The sequence below is a fragment of the Nuphar pumila genome, chromosome 13 (assembly GCF_984573655.1).
Source record: "Nuphar pumila chromosome 13, dmNupPumi1.hap1.1, whole genome shotgun sequence".
NCBI classification, from domain to species: domain Eukaryota; kingdom Viridiplantae; phylum Streptophyta; class Magnoliopsida; order Nymphaeales; family Nymphaeaceae; genus Nuphar; species Nuphar pumila.
The window spans coordinates 19,019,505-19,039,685 of NC_143261.1; the positions used below are offsets into that span (position 1 = coordinate 19,019,505).

General features: G+C 42.1%; 2 protein-coding genes across 2 annotated transcripts; one reads left to right on the plus strand and one right to left on the minus strand.

The window, feature by feature from the left end:
* The first annotated feature begins 6,600 nt into the window (after positions 1-6,600).
* On the plus strand, positions 6,601-15,267 carry LOC149817990 (pentatricopeptide repeat-containing protein At2g17033-like). The gene is given in 4 exon segments (XM_089984623.1): positions 6,601-7,224; positions 7,227-7,465; position 7,715; positions 13,647-15,267. Coding segments are annotated over 4 exon segments (531 nt in total). The 5' UTR covers positions 6,601-7,077; the 3' UTR covers positions 13,791-15,267.
* On the minus strand, positions 14,489-16,078 carry LOC149817991 (heterodimeric geranylgeranyl pyrophosphate synthase small subunit, chloroplastic-like). Its single transcript, XM_089984622.1, has one exon. The coding sequence runs from the start codon at positions 15,954-15,956 to the stop codon at positions 14,868-14,870; it is 1,089 nt and encodes a 362-aa protein (XP_089840748.1). The 5' UTR covers positions 15,957-16,078; the 3' UTR covers positions 14,489-14,867.
* Between the last annotated feature and the right edge of the window lie 4,103 nt (positions 16,079-20,181).

The following is a 20,181-nucleotide window of genomic DNA, read 5'->3' on the forward strand; positions in this document are numbered from 1 at the left end:
ATGACTCACCTAAGCCATAAGATGACTTGACTGAGTCACACACACACACACACACACACACACACACACACACACACACACATATATATATATATATATATATATATATATATATATATATATATATATATATATATATATATATATATATATATATATATATAACATTCAAAAAACTACGATAAAAGAATCCCTTTAGTCGCGGTCACAATTGCCTCTAAAGGGAGTTTTCTAATAGACGTGGTGTGTGATTGCATGTTCGATATCCAACTTGTCTATTCTTACTCATATATATATATATATATATAATACAATATATTTTATGCATTACATATATTATATTTAAAAGATGGTTCTACGCATCTTAATAAAATTGTACAATAAACATATTATAAAAATATTATTTACAATATATTAGTACTATAATATACAACTTATATATTATATACATATATTTTACATATTTTATATAATATATTAAGTTCACATGATGGGCTGAGTGTCGATCACACCGCCATGAGTCAAGTCGTGAGGCACTAGGTTTTAAATCTACGCTCACATGCTCCCACAATCACTTCCAAAACAAATCCTGATTCATGCTTACCACTCTTTAGCACTCACTTCCCTGGCTTTAGCTTTGCACATTACTTTCCATTACAGTTTAGCTTCTTGGTAACTATGTTTTGGGTACGAAACTCTCAACCTTCTTTAACTTTAAAGCCTTGAGCTGACCCACCTAACCAGATGTGAAAAGCCCTTATGGACAATTACGTCGTTATTCAACTTACCACTGGGTTTTGAACCTGCAATGTCCCACCACAACGAGATGTGCACTGACAGCTCCTACCAAACCTCGCTGAGCCCCCCTTGGGAATTATGTACATGAAGAAGAGTTACATCGTTAGATATACACTTTCTAAGACCATGTGTTTGATTCAATCAGATTTTAGTTGTAGTATTGTAAGTATTTGGAAAGTCTTGTTGAGGCCATCTTTGATAGCTTGACTAAAGCCCAAGAGATTGAACCAAGAAGAAAATCTTTAACATACTCACCAATCCTCTTGGCTGGACGTGTGAAAGTGTGAACCGCCCAATAGTTAGGTTCTCCCCTAAGATTTGTTTTTTGGCTTTTTCTTCTGGTGATCACATTACTCCGGCGAGATAAGCGTCCAAAATGGTTGGCGAATAGGTGAAAGTTGTACGGCAGGCGGAGCCAGCGCGATTAGGTCTATGATCCTAGGGTGGTTTATCGGCGTAAAAAAAAAGTGGGGAATTGTCACAGACACCATTTTGTTGGCATAAATTGTTACAGCTTTTTAGGGATTTAACAAAGGGGATAATGTTAGCTAAGGCAAGCTGGGATTAGGCAGACCCCCACCAGTTATTATTCAACGCATCACTGAGGTTTGAACATACAACGTTCTACAATAAGGAGACGTGTACTGACAGCTCCTACCAACCACGCGGAGGCCAGTTGGCTACTTTGGTGGGCAAAGAACTCCTTAGTGAACATTCACATCTTTTCTATACATTTAACCCTTGATCTACTTGTTTGGCTACGTATATTACAACAGTTTCTGAGAGCTGAAATATCAATGACTTGCAATGTATTGAACTTTGAACTCTCGAAATATTGTATCCTTACATCCAAAAATATTATCAGACTATTTTGACCATTGTTATCCTTACATCCAAAAATATTATCAGACTATTCTGACCATAGTGAACGCATCAAGTTAGATTTGATCAAAACAACCACCTTCTATGAGTTTCAATTTAAAGGGTCCTAACTCACAAGGGTAGCCAATACACTCTTGAAAAATAGGGATGGCAGTGGACCGGGGGAAAGCGGGGCCCCGTCTCGCCTCGCCCTCGCCCTGTTTGGAGCGGGGATGAAGGGTATGAAACGGGGATGGAGGCGGGGACGAAGGTTAAAATCCATACCCGCCTGGGGATGGAGGCGGGGATGGACGTGCACTTTTCCCCGCCCTGCCCCATCCCCGCCCCGACCACTTTTCCCTGCAATATCTCTACCCCGCCCTACCTCATCCCCGTTTGAACCGAGGATGGAGGACATGAAACGGGGATGAAGGCGGGGGTGGAGGAAAAAATCCATCTCCGCTGGGGATGGAGGCGGGGTGGAGGATAAAATCTTGAGGCGGGGCGGGGTGGAGACCTTGTCCCTCACCCCGCCCCGCCCCACTGCCATCCCTATTGACAAATAAAGCCCAAAAAGAGAAAACAACTGGGCTCAGCTTGCCTGGCAGGAGCAGTTAGTTCACGTCACCTTGTGTTGGGGCATTGCAAGTTCGAATCTCATTGGTATGATTGTATAACTGGAAGGGGTCAGACCCAGCTTTCTTTATCGAAAAAAAATCATCAGAACAAATGTTAAAACCCTAAAAGTACTTCAAATAAATGATTGATATCTATTATAACTTTCATGAAAAGGCCTAGATACCCTGCCAATGGGTCAGGTTTGTGTCGGATATGACCCAAGCCCGGATACTCAAGTTTGGGCATGAAAAACTCTGACCTAAATATTTTTGGGTCGATCCAAACCTGATCCAAGCAACGTACAAGTTGGGTTTAGAATGTCAATTTTGCTTGGATGCCTGATCTGACCCAGTTACATGAGTATTTTATATGTACTTTATAGGAAATTGAATCCTCGAAGAAACGAAGCAGGTTATATGTTACCCCCCCCCCCGATCAGGGCATCTCATGATCGGGGGTCCCAAAAAGCACCACATATTTAAGCATGTGCGTCTCGTATCCCCATGTTTGTCAGCATTAATTAGCGTTGGAGTTTGATGCGATTGCAAAGACTTAAGTACCCTCTCCTCCATTGGTGCCAAAAAAATGATGATTCTAGAAAAGTAGTGGTTGTAAAGACTTAAGTGCCTCAAAGATGATTATTTAAGACCTAGTCTCTGCACTGCAGGATTATCCGAGAAAGAAATCTCCCCTGGAGGAGGCCATGAACATTAACCTTCACACTCTCTCTCTCCATTCTCTTTCTGCTTCTGTGCACATCCAACAGAAGATCTTACATTGCTCCATCAAACACCGACTGACCTGCACATTGACTGTTGTGGAGCCTGATTCAGAGTTTTTACCCTTACAGAAGGAGGGTTTGGGGGCTCCTCCCAGCGTGGGTAGCATCATTCAACTTAAAGAGTTATGGAGCCTGATTCAGAGTTTTTACCATTACAGAAGAGGGGTCTGAGGGCTCCTCTCAGCGTGGGTAGCATCATTCAACTTGATGAGTTATAGAGCTTGATTCAGAGTTTTTGCCCTTACAGGAGGAGGGTTTGTGGGCACCTCCCAACGTGGATAGCATCATTCAACTTGATGAGTTGTGGAGCCTGATTCAGAGTTTTTGCCCTTACAAGAGGGGGTTTGGGGGCTCCTCCCAGTGTGGGTAGCATCGTTCAACTTAATGAGTTGTTGAGCCTGATTTGTAGTTTTTGCCCTTACAGGAGGGGGTTTGAGGGCTCCTCCTAGCGTGGGTAGCATCATTCAACTTGATGCGTTGTGGGGCCTGATTTAGAGTTTTTGCCCTTACAAGAGGGGGGTCCGGAGGCTCCCCCTCGGTGCCATGAACATCAACCCTCTCACTCTCTCTTCCTTCTATTTCTACTTCTGTGCACATCCAGCAGACGATCCTACATTGCTCCATCAAACACCGACTGACCTGCACATTGACTGTAGCATCGTTCAACTTGATTCATTGTGGAGCCTGATTCAGAGTTTTTTCTCTTACAGGAGGGGGGTTTGGGGGCTCCTCCCAGCGTGGGTAGCATCGTTCAACTTGATTTGTGGTGGAGCCTGATTTAGAGTTTTTGCCTTACAGGAGGGGGGTTTGGGGGCTCCCCCCCTTCTGACGCGGGTCCCACTACGCGGTCAGCGAGCGGGGGTCCAGGGGGGGCGCCTCTGGCAGGGGGCTCGGGGGGCACCACCCCCCGGACCAAATGTTTTTGGGGCCTTGTATAATTTTTTTATTTTCTTTCTCTCTTTTAACTATCGAAAAAGAGCAAATCACGTTTTGTTTAATCGTGGGGCTCATGTTTCCTTTAGTTGTTTCTTGCTCGAGGTTTTTGTAACAACCCTTCCCACGATTTTTCTATTTTTCTTTTTCTGTTTCTTTCCCACGATTTTTTCAATGACTCCCCTACAACGATTTTTAGTGTTGTCAGGTCTCCAACGATCTCCACAGCAATTTATAGTGTTGTTCGGTCTTCTAACAATGATTTGTAGTATTGTCAGGCCTTCCTACAATGATTTGTAGTGCTTTCGGGTCTCCAACGAGCCCAACAACGATTTATAGTGTTATCTGGCCTACCAACAACGATTTATAGTATTGTCGGGCCTTTCCACAACAATTTATAGTGTTATCAGGTCTTTCAACAGCGATTTGTAGTATTGTCGGGCCTTCTTACAGCGATTTGTTGTGTTTTTGGGTCTCCAACGAGCCCAACAACGATTTATAGTGTTATTCGGTCCTCCAACAGTGATCTGTAGTATTGGTGGGCCTTCCCACAATAATTTGTAGTGTTTTTGGGTCTTTAATAAGTCCCACAGCGATTTATAGTGTTATTCGATCTTCCAACAATGATTTGTAGTGTCTTCCGCAAATCACTATAGCGATTTGTAGTGTTTTTGGGTTGCACAATACAGAATAATAGAGGTCTAATTTTTAGTTAAAATGGGGAATGAAATGACCATAGAAATCGCTGAAAATTTATAAGCATAAACTAGACTCAATAACAAAGACACCATTCTTTACAGATTTGGAATATGACCTCCGGTTAGGGAGATATGGCCCTGACAAGTTGATCCTAATTCGGGTAGCGATTTACAGCGATTTGCTTACAGAATAACACTACAAATCGCTATAGTGATTTGCGGAAGACACTACAAATCGCTATAGTGAAATCCAACAACACTATAAATCACTGTGGGGCTTGATGGAGACCCAAAAATACTACAAATCGCTATAGAGATTTGCGGAAGACACTACAAATCGTTGTTGGAAGACCGAATAACACTATAAATCGTTGTGGGGCTTGTTGGAGACCCGAAAACACTACAAATCGTTGTAAGAAAGCCCGACAATACTACAAATCGTTGTTGGAAGGTCGATAACACTATAAATTGTTGTTGGGCTCGTTGGAGACCTAAAAACACTACAAATCGCTGTAGGAAGGCCCGACAATACTGTAAATCATTGTTGGAAGACCGGACAACACTATAAATCATTGTAGGGCTCGTTGGAGACCCAACAACCCTAAAAATCACTGTAGGAAAGTCATTGAAAAAATTGTGAGAAAAAAACAGAAAAAGAAAAATAGAAAAATCGTGGGAATGAGTGTTACGAAAACCTCGAGTAAGAAACAACCGAAGGAAACATGAGGCTCTACAACTCATCAAGTTGAATGATGCTACCTACACTGGGAGGAGCCCCCAAACCCCCTCCTGTAAGGGCAAAAACTATGAATCAGGCTCCACAACTCATCAAGTTGAACGATGCTACAGTCAGTGTGCAGGTCAGTCGGTGTTTGATGGAGCAATGTAGTATCGTCTGCTGGATGTGCACAGAAGTAGAAAGAGAAGGGAGAGAGTGTGAGAGGGTTGATGTTCATGGCCTTCTCCAAGGGGAACTCTTTGTCACTCTTGATTTCTTCTCTAGAGAGAGAGAGAGTGTTTTACAGTGTTTTACGGAGAAGGAAGAAGAAGAAGATGACAATAAAAAGTTCAAAGAAACATTTTTATGGCTCAGGTTCATTTCGCTGGATGACCATCGGATCGTCGGCTCACCATCGTTTTGTCGGATCACCATCGATCGTTTCATTTCGTTGTGTAGACTTTGAAGAGTCAACATCATCCTCGACTTTCTGGATGAAGGACATGTTTATCTTTTTTTTTGAACAATTTATTTTTTTTTTTTGAACAAAGAGCATTTTTGTCATTTTCTCGAATCATCACTTTATAAAAAAATTAACAAGAAAAGGTACTTAAATCTTTGCAAACACACCATACTCCAATGCTAAGTGATGCGACATACACGGTAATAAAATCCCCATGTGCTTGTATACGTGGGATTCAGGATTCAGTGAATCATCGGGGGGAGAACCTACACCACCCTTTCTCAAAGAAATGTGAGCACGTATCTGTAAATAACCCTTAAAACTTTATCTTCTTTCTCGATCGCGGTAAAAGCGCTCCACCACCTCTTGTTGGTGGCCCAGCGGTCGGAGAGAGATGGAGGCGGCGATCTGTCGTCAGGGAATCAGAATTCCCCGACGACCACTTTCGAGTCCGACGGTGGCAATCGGAAACGCGATACCGGCCACTGGATTCCCGCGTTGCGCGCTATCTAAACGCGGCCACCGCCGCCTCTCGACTCTGGACAGGAGCCAAGGCAACCCCACCGCCACAGGCCGCCTCGTCCGCCGGTTTATGTCGTCTTCGGCCAGCCCCCTCCTCCTCTCTACCCTTGACCGTCTCCTCCTTTCTGATTCCCACTGGGATTTCGTCCTACCGGTACGCCACCACCACCATCGCCTCTTCTCGCACTTCTGCTCTCTCGATGGAAAGCTTAACGAGTCCCACCCTCATTTCTTGACCCCTCCTAGATGTACGCGAGGCTCCTCGAAACCTCTTGGTACCGGTGGAACCCCAAAACGGCCGTCTGACTCGCTGCCCTACTGGAGAAGCACAACCTCACCACCGAATCTCGAACCCTCATCTCAACACCGAACAACGGCTGAGCAAGCTCTTCGATCTCGCGACGCGAATCAAAGGCGGGGGCGGAGCGTCGTTCTGCTCCTAGAGCGCCATCGTCAATGCCCTGGCTCGACTGAAGTTGTCGGTCTCCGGCCTTCCCTGTTCGAATTTCAGTTAGTGGTTCTTGCCTACGGGAGGGCCGTCCATTTCTCGGAGATGGAAGCGGTCGTGGAACGAATGGTGGAGAAATTGGGGCTCTCCGCCTTTGATGCGGTTTGTTCGAACATGATCCTGTCATCGCTCGGGGATCACAGGAAGCACTTCGAGATGGTCTGATGGATCAAGAAGATGAATTGCCTCTGCATCGGCTTCTCGGTCAGGACGTATAATTCTGTTGCCAATTTCTGCCCTGTGCTTTCCTCAATCTCGGAAGGGCGATTTGAATCAATTCCTCTGTCAATCGATGGACTGTTCCGGCGGCCGACGATCGCTAACACGACGATGTGGTGTTGTTGATCCATGAAATGGTTGATTTTGTGGGTCTGTTGCCGGAAACTGTGGGATGGTCGAGCTCAGAATGGAGGTTGGATCTTCATGGATTCCACGTTGGTGCTGCTTATTTGAATCTGTTGCAGTGGTTGGAAGAGGTTAGGCTGAGAATTGATGGTGGTGATGTGTTGCCTTTGGAGGTGTTGATCGTTTGTGGGACGGGGAAGTACAACATTGTGAGAGGGGAGTCCTGTTGGACATTTTGGGTTACGGGTCCAACCCACAGTCTAACCCGGTTTGACACCCTCTTAGTAGGTCACGTAAGTGGCTGATTAATGGAGATAGTGGGTGGGAGTTACGTGAATGTGGAGAGACCACATTCACGTAACTGCTCAATTCCTCCATTATATAAGGGGTTAGGGGTTACGAAGTTGATGAGAATTCGTAACATATCCCTGCCCAAATTCAGTTCTGCATTCAGGCTTAAGCAGAATAGGGTCCTGCTCACCCGGATCCCATTTAAAACTAAGTTGGATTCATAAAGGCAGGATCCAAACACTATTAAGACTGAATCGGATCAGGAACTTGATCCGACCCCTTTCGAAACCGGTTCGGAGCCGTTTTTGACCGATTCTTTCCAGTTTTTCACCGGTTCCGGAATGCTGAGACCCTATTTTCATAAATATAAAGAAATACAGGGATTTTGGCATACAGTTATAGGGTTTTATGAACTTTTGTTCATATTAAGTATCGGTTTATAAGGTTAAGAACCGGTTTGGACCCTTAGATGACCGGTTCGGGGCGGTTTCAGACCGGTTCAGAGTGTTTTTAGACCGGTTCCTACATGAGGACCCTGGGTTTTACCAATATGAGCATGCTTTTATTATTTTTCATGCTTTATAAAGTATTTATTTAAAACAATGGATGACTTATTCATGTTAATTCATGTATTTAGCGTTGGTTAAGTTGTGCATGATAATTTTTAGCATGAATTGTAACTAAATTCATGAAAATTAGTTTATGCATATTTGTTGAAGTATGAATTGATATTAAGTCATGAATATACATGCATTAAAATGTGTGCATGGGCGTGCTCCATAATACGAATAGTTTTTTCAGTAAAAGATTTTGATTAACTGATTCATGTAATCACCAAAGTGATCTGAGTCGTGTTAATTAAGGATTCTTTGGATCGTATTAAGATTCATAATTATGATTGTGTGTGAATTTATGAAACATTGATTCCACCCAAAGGTAGGTCGTTGTGTTCCAAATTTACACAGGGTGTGATAGTAGATGTGCATTCCAGCCCATGAAGCATGTTCGTACCCAAAGGTACAGTGCTGAATTGCCTCTGGATTCATGATCTACTAGTTTCACCAACTGAAGTCAATTCTTTGAGAATTGAAGAGACAGAGTAATTATGAGTATTATCGTTTTCACCAAAGTGAAACGATAATGGCTCAACTATGCTTGTCTCAGAAAAGGTGAAAATAAAGGGTCTCCCTTTTACCTTTTCAACACGAGTCTCGTCTGAGCAATAATAGTAATATCTTTCCATTTTTCGTTCCTTGATTTATCAGGTTTCTTCCATATCGACGGTTCAAGTAGTATCCCTATCTTAGATGGATCGAATTTTTCTGATTGGAAAGAAGTTATGTTATTTCACTTTGGGCTATATGGATTTAGATCTGGCCCTTAGAATTGACGAACCTTCCGCTCTTACAGAGCAGAGTACAGCCGATCAGAAGGCTGCCTCTGAGAAGTGGGAGCGCTCGAACAGACTTAGCCTGTTGCTTTTGCAATCTCGGGTGGCTAAGAACATTCGAGGCGCAATTCCTCATTATAGGACTGTGAAGGAATTTATGGGAGCCATTGAGGCTCAATTCGTCACTTCTAATAAGGCAAGTGTCAGTACCCTCATGTCCAAATTAGTGTCTATGAAATATGCTGGTGACAGTCACATCCGACAGCACATTTTGGAAATGAGAAATATTGCGACTCAACTGAATGACATGAAGTTCGCCATCTCTGACTCCTTTTTAGTCCAGCTAATCTTAACCTCGTTACCTACTGAGTATGGACCCTTTAAAATTTCCTACAACACACATAATGATGAGTGATCTTTTAATGACCTCTTGAGTAAGTGTGTTGAGGAAGAGGAGAGATTGAAGGGTGAGAGGGTGCCAAGTGCACATATGGCCTATCATAAGGATAAACAGAGGTCGAGGCCAAAGAAAAGCTCCTTCAAAAAGAAGAATCAGAAGAAAGCCACTGGAGAGAGTTCAAACTCTCAGGCGAAAGCCAAATCCCAGTTAGGTGGCCCTTCTATAAAGTGTTTCTTCTGCAAAAAGAAAGGGCATAAGAAGGTGGACTGTTTGAAGTTCAAGAAATGACTCGAAAATAAAGGTAATAAGTCATTCGTTTATCATGAGTGCAATCTAATCCATGTTTCATTGCATAGTTGGTGGATTGATTCTGGTGCCACGGTGCACATTGCCAACTCTTTGCAGGCATTTCTGAACAAAAGGGAACCAACGGAGCATGAAAGAAGCATCTTCTCAGGAAATAAGATGCGTTCGCATGTCAAGAACGTTGGGACCTGCAAAATTGTGTTGGAGTCGGGATTCATGTTGGATTTGGTCGATGCATTTTATGTTCCATCTTATAGTCGGAGCCTAATTTCAATTTCAAGACTTGACAAGTTTGGTTTTGCTTTTAAATTTGAAAAATCTGAACTTATTATTATGAAAAATTCAATAAATATAGGTTTTGCATATATGAGTGATGGTTCGTATTGATTAAGAACCAAACTCCAAATTCAGGAATCTCACTCCATTGAGAACACAATGATTGACAATAAACGTGGTTTAAAGGATAATCAATCCTATTTGCTTTGGCATCGAAGATTAGGACATATCTCGAAAGAGAGAGTCCAAAGACTCATAAAAGAGGGAATCCTTGGATCCCTTGATTTTACGAATATAGAGCCATGTGTTGACTGCATAAAGGCTAAGCAGTCTAGCACATATAAGAAAGATGCCAAGCGCAATAATGAAAAGTTAGAAATAGTGCATACGGATGTCTGCGGCCCTTTTTCACCGTGTTATACGGGTGAAAAGTATTTTGTCACCTTTATAGACGATTACTCACGGTATATGTATCTCTACTTATTATCTGAAAAATCTGAAGTCTTTCAAGTTTTTAAGGACTTCAAGAAAGAAGTAGAGAAACAAACCGGTGAAGTTATTAAGGTTGTCAGGTCAGATAGAGGTGGCAAATATTATAGTCATTTCACTAAGATGGGGCAAAAGGAAGGTCCATTAGCGCGGTTTCTAAAATAGGAAGGCATTGTACCTCAGTATACCATGCCTGGTAGTGCTTACCAGAATGGTGTAACTGAAAGGAGAAACCGTACACTTAAAGAAATGGTTTGAGCGATGTTGAATCACTCAAACCTTCCTTTGACCTTGTGGGGTGAAGCTCTTAGGACTGCAGTGCATATTTTGAATAAGGTTCCTACGAAGGTTGTTCAAAGGACTCCTTACGAGTTATGGACAGGTAGAAAACCTTCTTTGTCATATATGCACATATGGGGATGTCCAGCAGAATCTAAATTGTATAACCCACATATAAAAGCTTTTGATCCTAGGACAACTAGTGGTTTCTTCATTGGTTATCCAGAAAGATCAAAAGACTTTAGGTTTTATTGTTCATCTCATACACCACAGATAGTGGAAACAGATAAAACAAGATTTCTTGAAAATGGTTCTGTTGGGATAGATGCATCTCAAAATATTGATTTTGAGGAAATGCAGGATTCAGGTTCTACACCTGCTGAGGATAATGACCCGATTTTCTCTATCATTGTTCCTTCGAGTAATGTAAGAGAAAGTTCAGTCAATGAACATCAATCCCAACTAGATCCGGTTGTTGATGAGGATATACAACAACAACAGGATACAGAGGCTCATTTTGAACCACAAGTAGCGCCTGTATGGAGGTCCACCAGAATTAGAAAATCTGCTATCCATCCGGACTATGTGGTGTATTTACAAGAGTCAAATGATTTCATAGACATTGATGAAGATCCCTTCACATTTGCAGAAGTCATTGAAAGTGAAAGATCAACACATTGGATCAATGCCATGAAAGAAGAGCTTGAATCTATGGCAAAGAACCAAGTGTGGGATCTTGTACCTCGACCTGATGGAGTTAGACCTGTTGGTTGTAAATGGGTTTATAAAACCAAAACAGACTCTAAAGGTCATGTGGAGAGGTACAAGGCTAGGCTTGTTGCAAAAGGTTTCACACAGATAGAGGTCATTGATTATAATGAGACTTTTTCTCCTGTCTCAACTAAAAAATCATTGAGAATAATCATGGCCCTCGTAGCTCATTTTGATTTAGAGCTGCATCAGATGGATGTGAAAACTGCCTTCCTGAATGGGGATCTGGATGAGGAGGTATACATGCAACAACCTCCTGGTTTCAGTATAGATGACTCAAATAACTTAGTTTGCAAATTGAATAAGTCAATTTATGGACTTAAACAGGCCTCCCGCCAGTGGTATAAGAAGTTCAATCAGGTAATAATGAACTTTGGATTCACTAAAAACATTGTTGATCAGTGTATTTACATTAAGACTAGTGGGAGTAAGTTCATAATTTTGGTTTTATATGTTGACGATATTCTTCTTGCAACTAATGATTTGAGTCTTTTACATGAAACAAAAGATTTCCTTTCCTCTCATTTCGATATGAAAGACATGGGTGAGGCCACTTATGTCCTTGGAATCGAGATCCGTCGTAACAGAACTAAGGGTGTCCTTGACCTATCTCAGAAATCCTATATCCATAAGGTTCTTAAAAGATATGGGATAGAGAATTGTTCTCCTAGTTCGGCACCTATAGTGAAAGGGGATAAATTGAGCTTGAAGGATTGTCCTCAGGATGATATTGCGAAGGCTCAGATGGATGTTGTCTCATATGCTTCAGCAGTTGGGAGTTTACAGTACGCGCAGACCTGCACTCGACTTGATATAGCATTTGTTGTGGGAATGCTTGGTAGATATCAGTCAAATCCAAGCATTGTGCACTGGAAGGCAGCGAAGAAGGTCATGCGCTATTTACAAGGAACGAAAGACTATATGTTGACCTACAGGAAAGCGAACTACCTAGAGGTCGTTGGATACTCTGATGTGGACTTAGGAGGGTGTATTGACAGTAGAAAATCCACTACTAGATACATTTTCCTTCTAGTGGGTGGTGTTGTCTCATGGAGAAGCGGAAAGCAGTGTACCACTGTTGCTCATACCATGGAGGCGAAATTTATTGCTCTATACGAGACTACGTCACAGGCCATTTGGATAAGAAACTTCATTATGGGTCTTGTTATAGTGGACTCTATTGAGAGACCACTAAAGATCTTTTGTGATAATGAAGCAGCTGTGTCCTTTTCAAATAACAACAAGAGCTTAACATTGTGTCGACACATGGAGTTAAAATATTTTGTTGTTAAAGAAAGGACTGAGAATCATCTGGTATGTATTGATACAATTGGGATGAAGGAAATGACTGTGGATCCCCTTACTAAAGGGCTAGCACCGAGATTGTATTCCCAACATGTAAAGGGGATGGGTCTTTTTTATTCCTTCTGATGTATGACAATACATTATGTAATCACATTTGTGTTTATGTTTTGATTCTCTAAGGTTTTGAGTTATTGTTGATTTTGCATAAAGAATCTCTCATATGGGTTAGAGAGAATAGCATAGTAACAATATTAAAGGACCAATAGAATAGGTGAGAGACCAACCTAATTATAAAGGTAATTTCTTTACATGCCTAAGCACTGAAGGTGAATTGTAATGTAGTACAAGGAAATATAACATTTCATAAAGGGGTGTTCATATCCTTGACTCATACGATTCATCCTTTTGATAAAGGGTGGCATGTGAACCCACATGAAGAATTAAATCGAGATAACGGTATACACCTCGATTTAGTACACTTTTGGTGTCAATGGGTCAAGTGGGAGAATGTTGGACATTTTGGGTTACGGGTCCAACCCACAGTCTGACCCAGTTTGACACCCTCTTACTAAGTCACGTAAGTGGCTGATTAATGGAGATAGTGGGTGGGAGTTACGTGAATGTGGAGAGACCACATTCACGTAACTGCCCAATTCCTCCATTATATAAGGGGTTAGGGGTTACGAAGTTGATGAAAAATCGTAACATATCCCTGCCCAAATTCAGTTCTGCATTCAGGCTTAAGCAGAATAGGGTCCTGCTCACCGTCGACATAAGGCCTGGGCTCATTGTGGGCGTCGACCGGCTGAGGAGAACGCTAAACCTCCTACACGATCAATGGCGAATCCAGGTACGCTCCCTGTCATCTTGTTTTCACAGGGTATCGCCCAACAGTCCCCTGTTAAGTCCTTGATTTCAGGGATGATGTTCAGGAAGAATAGTCCCCTGAAACTTGACAGAATGAATGTTGGGTGGTTCTTGGCAAAGGGAAAGGCTGTCAAAGAATGGCTCTCTTACCTACGGTTGCAATCATCGTGAACAACGCTGTGATGACTTTTGGTGGTCGATTCTGTTTTCTTAAAATGGTCCCTCGTATGCCCCATCATCACAAGCTCTCAGTGATCATGTTCAATTCTTGTAGTTCGCCCATCAATAAATGAATTATTTGCTTGTGCTAGAGACACAGAATGCAACATTTTTCAATTAGAAAGAATTTCTTCTACAAGAGTCGGTGTCTCTCAGAGCTTTCAAATGCATCCAATCCATCGGTATCCGATTGAAATACAAAAACCTGTTATGCATGTTACCTACTTGGATTCTACCCCTGTTTACTTTTTCATAGCCCTTCTGCTAATGGTTGTCCTCAGCTCTTGTAGAAAGCGTAGGTTGGTGTTTTGTCTCACTCAGTTGGCGTACGCTCTGTTGCTTTCATAGCCCTTCTGCTAATGATTCATTTCTTTGCGATGAGCTGGTGAAGGAGAGCTGTGTTAAAATGTTAAGGGCACAATTTTGCTGTCAGCTAAACTTTCCATGCATTACAAACGACAATACAGTGGAGAGAAAGTTGTTCTCTGCATCATCCATCCACCTCTGACTAAAAACGCTCTGCCAATCTACAGAAATAAATCGTCGTCCGAAGTACAATCATAGGAGGCCCCAATGCAGTTCGAGGATGAAACGGCAGGTAAAAAAAAACTTCACAGGAAAATAAAAGTTCCAACGGAGAACAAAACACTAAAAAGGGTAAAAACTCGAGAATATCTTCATATCAATGAAATGGATACATGACTGTCTCTAGGTCATGCTAACAAAAAGAAGCGCAGAGACCAGCATTACAGAACTTGCCACAAGGCCCACAACACTATAATCCCCTAAGAAAACAGCTTTCCAAATTGAGAGAGAGAGTAGTAGACTCGGCAATTTCAGAAATTCCAGCATCGCCAAAAGCAATAGCAATGGAGATACCAAGGAGAGGTAGATCAACGCCCATGGTCACGAATCTCTCCCTTCTTTCATAAAATTCAAGAAGTTGAATAAGAAGAAGAAGAGAAAAAAGAAAAACTCGATCCTTGCATAACCTTTAATCCTTTCATACAGTCAAAAACATTCCATCACCTAGTTTGTTTTGAGCTGAAATTCTCTATCAACAGCATAATCAACAAAGCTGTGGAGTGGAGCAACCGCATCCCCATCGAACCCAGACAGCTCCCTCTTGGCCTCGTTCCTGAGCCTCTGCACCAACTCCCTAGCCCTATCCGACCCATAAACCCTCACATAATTCCGCTTCCTCTCCCTCTTCACACTCCCATCATCCCCAAGTTCACCCCTCCCCTGCCTCTCACTCTCCATCAAATCCTCCACCACCTCATAGAGAACCCCAACCGCTCTCCCGTACCTCCTCAACGTCTCCACCACCTCCTCGCTCCCGCCCCCCAATATCCCACCACACACCGCAGAGCATTCCGCCATCTCCCCGAACTTCTTCTCCTTGATAAACCAGGCGAGGTCCTCTCCTTCCCCACCAAGACCACCACCATTGCTGCTGCCGGCGAGCTTGAGGTCGAGGAACTGGCCGGCGACCATGCCGGTGGATCCGACGGTGCGGGCGATCTCGGCGACAACGGCAAGGACGCGGACTGCGGGAACCTCCGGCGGCGTGCGGGAGACGATGTGCTCGAATCCGAGGGGGAAGAGGGCGTCGCCGGCAAGGATGGCCATGTCGACGCCGTAGACGGTGTGGTTGGAGGGTCGGCCGCGGCGCTGGGGGTCGTCGTCCATGCAGGGGAGGTCGTCGTGGATGAGGGAGGCTGCGTGGACCATCTCGAGGGCGCAGGCGGTGGGGAAGGCGTGGGCTCGGCTGCCGCCCACGAGCTCGCAGGACGCGATGCACATGATGGGAGGCGCCCGCTTCGCCCTCGCCAGCACCGAGTAGCGCATCGCCTCGTGGATCCTCTCCGGGTACCGCAGCGGGACCGCGCTCTCCAGTTGGCGGTCGATCTCCGCGATGAGGGAGGTCCAGTAGGCCTGCAGATCGAACGAAGCTGCCGTCGATGGTGATGATGAAGAGATTGAGAGGTTGGCCCTCGTTTTCTGGAGTTTGGGGAGGTTGGGTTTCGAGGGGTTCCGTTGGTGAAGATGGTTTCGATTTTTTTCTGGTTTTGAGGGAAGACAGAGGCGGGGAGGGAGTGGGAAAGAGGATGCCATCCTTTTGGTTGGATTTGAAGAAGAAGAAGAAGCGATCTGATCACAAGACAATGCTCGAGATTTATATCTTTGGCTTTCCCCAAAAAAAAAAAAGAGAAGCAGCTCAATTTTGGGTCATAGGAATTTGCCTGATCTTGAACTCAATCAATTGAGCATGATCAATACTGATAAATATCGGCGATATTTCGAAAACGTCACAAAGAGCTAATTTTTAGCAGCTGTTTTATGTTTTCTTTTTTTTATTGGCAAGCTGGGTTAGTCAGACCCCTACCAGATATCTCTTAAGCCCTATGTTGCAGAGGGATTCGAACCTGGCCTTCAGCTCGGCACAGGACCCTGCTTGCCACATGGAATACCACCTCGGTGGTGCCAATAGTTCACTTTTTGTAAGTAATGAGGAAGATGACCAAAACATTCTCCTAAGAAGATAAAGGAGGTAGGATGAGTCAAATCTGGTCATACATGAATGTTTGATCATGAAAAAGAAAAGGAGGCCATAGCCTCTCCATGTTTAGAAGCAAGATGATTAGTACTAGAGGTGTATATTGGTCGGGTTTGACATGGATCCCACCCGTACCAAACTCTATAGGTTTAGGGTTTGGTCATAAATAAGAAGGTCTGATTAGAATTAGGGTTGAACCCAAAGAGTCCGATTAATATATAGAGCCGTGTAGGGTTTGTGAAATTTCATACCAGACCTTGGCCGGACCCAAGTTTCAACTAAGATTCATAAATTTTTAATATTAAAAGGATAAAAAATATTATTTTACCTGGGTCAGCTGGTTCATCTAATCTTTATAGGATCCGGGTATGGTTTTTCTTATCTCAAATCACGTCTGGGTCTGATTTTATCCGAGTCCAAACCTAACCCGACCCACCCCTAATGTTTAGCGATTTTGGGTTAGAATAGTCTTTGGTAGTACCCAAATCTCTCAAACTGGCTAACCATGTCACAAAAGTGATGTGTACAAACTTAACTCGATACGAGTTCAAGGGAGAATTCATAATACTTTTGAAAAACATTGCGCTTCTTCCAAGTATGCAACATCTTAGCAAAGTAAGCAAAAGAACATTTTTGCAAAAAAAAACACGCTTAAATTTTTACTTATTTACAAACATATGATTAACCTTTGAAATATTAAAAATACACACCTAGTTAACTGAGCAAATCTCAAAAGTTAAGCATGTATTTGAAATATTTTAAAAATTAGGCTCGATTATGATTTTTTTAAATAGGCTTAAAAATAAAAATATATATATATATTTTTTTTAAAATTGGATTTTTTTGGCAAATTTGATAATAGAAATGTAAATATTATAAAATTGTGATCATGATAGTTGAACTTGGTGACTCATAAACCAAATCACTGATGAGTCACATTAATTCAATGGTTAGGCGACTAAACAATCACGATTAAAAAAATAATTTTGCTTTTAATCACAGATATAGTAGTGATCAATGGTGATTAATCACGATTTAAATTGCGTGTGTGAGAGGAGAGCGGATCCTGTAAAATGCTGGGTGAGATTAAGTGTTTACAACCACAAACCCAACCCCTCTGTGGGTTCACTTGTACTAAGCTACAGTACAATGGGGTTTGTGGTTGTAAACGCTGTGTGGGATTTACAGGATCTGTTCGAGGGAGACTAAAATATTGAAAAAAAGTGGTTTAATAAAAGAAAATACTATTGTGGGGGGACCAAGGATCAACTGATCTCTAAAATGATCTCCTATGTGCACCCCACCAATCACATGGCATTGGAGCTCGCTAAGCGAAAGAAAAAGCCACCTGTCAGATCCGCATCATCTTTCATTAGTAAGTTTAGCTTCTGATTTGCAGCAAACAGTGCATACCCCATAACCTCTCCAAAAAAGGTTAGCATAGTTGGAGAGCGCTTTGGCTGTCAGATAGGCAGTCAGGGTTCGATTCCTATAGAGACTGTTTCCGTTCCCAACATAGGCCTTGGGGGTGAGGGTCTTAGCTACGGAGCTTTAGCTAAGGTCTACCTGCTATTGGGGCCCGAGTTTCTCTGTGTAATAAAAAAATGATTTTAAACTTGGATGCTTTTAAGCTGACCCATCTACGTAGGTGTGTGGAGCCTTAGGAACTGAATACCCCGGGCTCAAATTCGCAATGTCCTTAAAATTTGAATAATTTAAGTTGACCAACCTAGCTAGGTGTGTGGAGCCCTGAGCACTGGTATTATTAACACTAGATGTACCGCCTGTCCTTACGGACAGGTTAATCAGACAGAGTAATCCACAAGTGAAAAAAAAAAAATGAGATCTCCTTGGACAGAAAAAATAACCTTACGATGATTTACATGTCAAAATGCTAGCCACCTCCTAGGGATGGCAGTGGACCAGGGCAGGGGACAAGGTCTTCACCCCCGCCCCCATCTCAAAATCCGGACTTTCATTCCTGCACGGGTTTGTATTTTAACCTCTATCCCTGTTTCATGTTCTCCGTCCCCCGACGAGGCAGGCCGGCGCCCGTTTCTCCTCGGTCCATTGCCATCCTTAGAAGGATTGAGGATGAGGCGGGGCGAGACGACCCCGTTTCCCCCCTGTCCACTGCCATCCCTACCACCTCTACAACATATCTTGTTCTTTTAATGAAAATTAGTTTTATATATGTATATGCAATTTATATTTTGTGATTATCAAAGATATCTAAAATATATTAATTACTATTTAACACGCTTGTAAGAGATATGCTAAGCCAAACACCTTTTGTCAATGTTTGGCTTGCCCACCCTATTTTGTGAGATTGAACGAGTTCTTTACGAGTTGATCCACCTGCAGCTTGCCTCATTTCCCAGCCCTAAATGTGATAGCAAACATGGGTGTGCAAAACTTTCCCTGTAATGAACCAACGGGGGCTCGGCTTGATTGGTAGGAGTAGATAGTGCGCGTCACCTTCTGTTGGGACGTTGCAGGTTCAAAACCCAATGGTATAATTGTATAACTGGTAGGGGTCTAGGGGTCTGCCTAACGCCAGCTTGCCTTTCAAAAAAAAAAAAAACTTTCCTTCTGATTAATATTACACTAAAACTTATACTGTTCTTGATTTTCATTGTAAGCAATAGCTTTATTTTGTTTTTTAGCTTGAGCAGTCACTCTGCCCTTTTTGGCAAGTTCAGATTAGTTTCCTGACTACTATTGGGCAATCAACTACCCATTTTTTTTTTGGACATGATAACTGAAAATATTGTTTAATTGTGCATATACATAAATATATATTTCATGATTTATTATTATAGCATATATTTTCAGCACACATGATATCATGACATGATCTAAAATTTTACCAAAAAATTTAACACCAAATAATTCTCAATATTTATAGACTGATATTCAAATAATTGCTCAATATTATACCATTGTCGGAGAAACTCAGGACTATATGTGTATCAGGAAATTACCCTATCATAAAAGTATAAACCGATAAGATCTTTCATAATCCATCAAGAGGTTGGATGAATGATGAAATAATTCATTGAAAAATATTTACAGAAATTTGCATCTCAAAAGTATCCTATAATATAAAAGATTTTTAATTCAATCCAAAAATGTTTTTCGATACCATCTACAGTATCACGCACCAGCTGTTTTTTTTAAAACTGTTATGGCCTGTGTCCTAAATCAAACCCTACAAATGTCTTCTATATTAATTGGAAAACAATCACTCGATTAAGAAAATTTGATTGAAATCTTTTCTTTTTTAATCTAAAAATCAAAGTCTCTCCCCAATACAAACATTCATTTCTAACACACAAGGACTCTGTGCAAAGCAAAAAAAATGCTCTCATTTTCTACAAACTACAGAACAGACGCATGCATACTGAAGCACTGCTCTCAGTAAGGTAAAATTATTTCCTTGCATCAATAGAATAAAAAAAATTCAGTCTCATAATACCATCATCAAAAATTTCATGTGGACCCATGGAGGGATTGATCACCTCCACCCACAATAAGCAAATGCCATCTGCATACCATCACTGTACAAATGCAATAGCCACAAAGCCATGCACTGAATCAAGATGGCCCAACAAAAAAGTAATGCTTATGAAGCCTTATCTTCACAAACAAAAACGATGAGAACCAAGTTTAACACCTTGATTTTCATGAAGGAACTTTGGTTGTGACTCAACTTCAGACTAGAAAGTTCTCCTAATGCAGCTTCTGACATATGAAACTTGTGATCAAGGAAGCCGAGCCTTA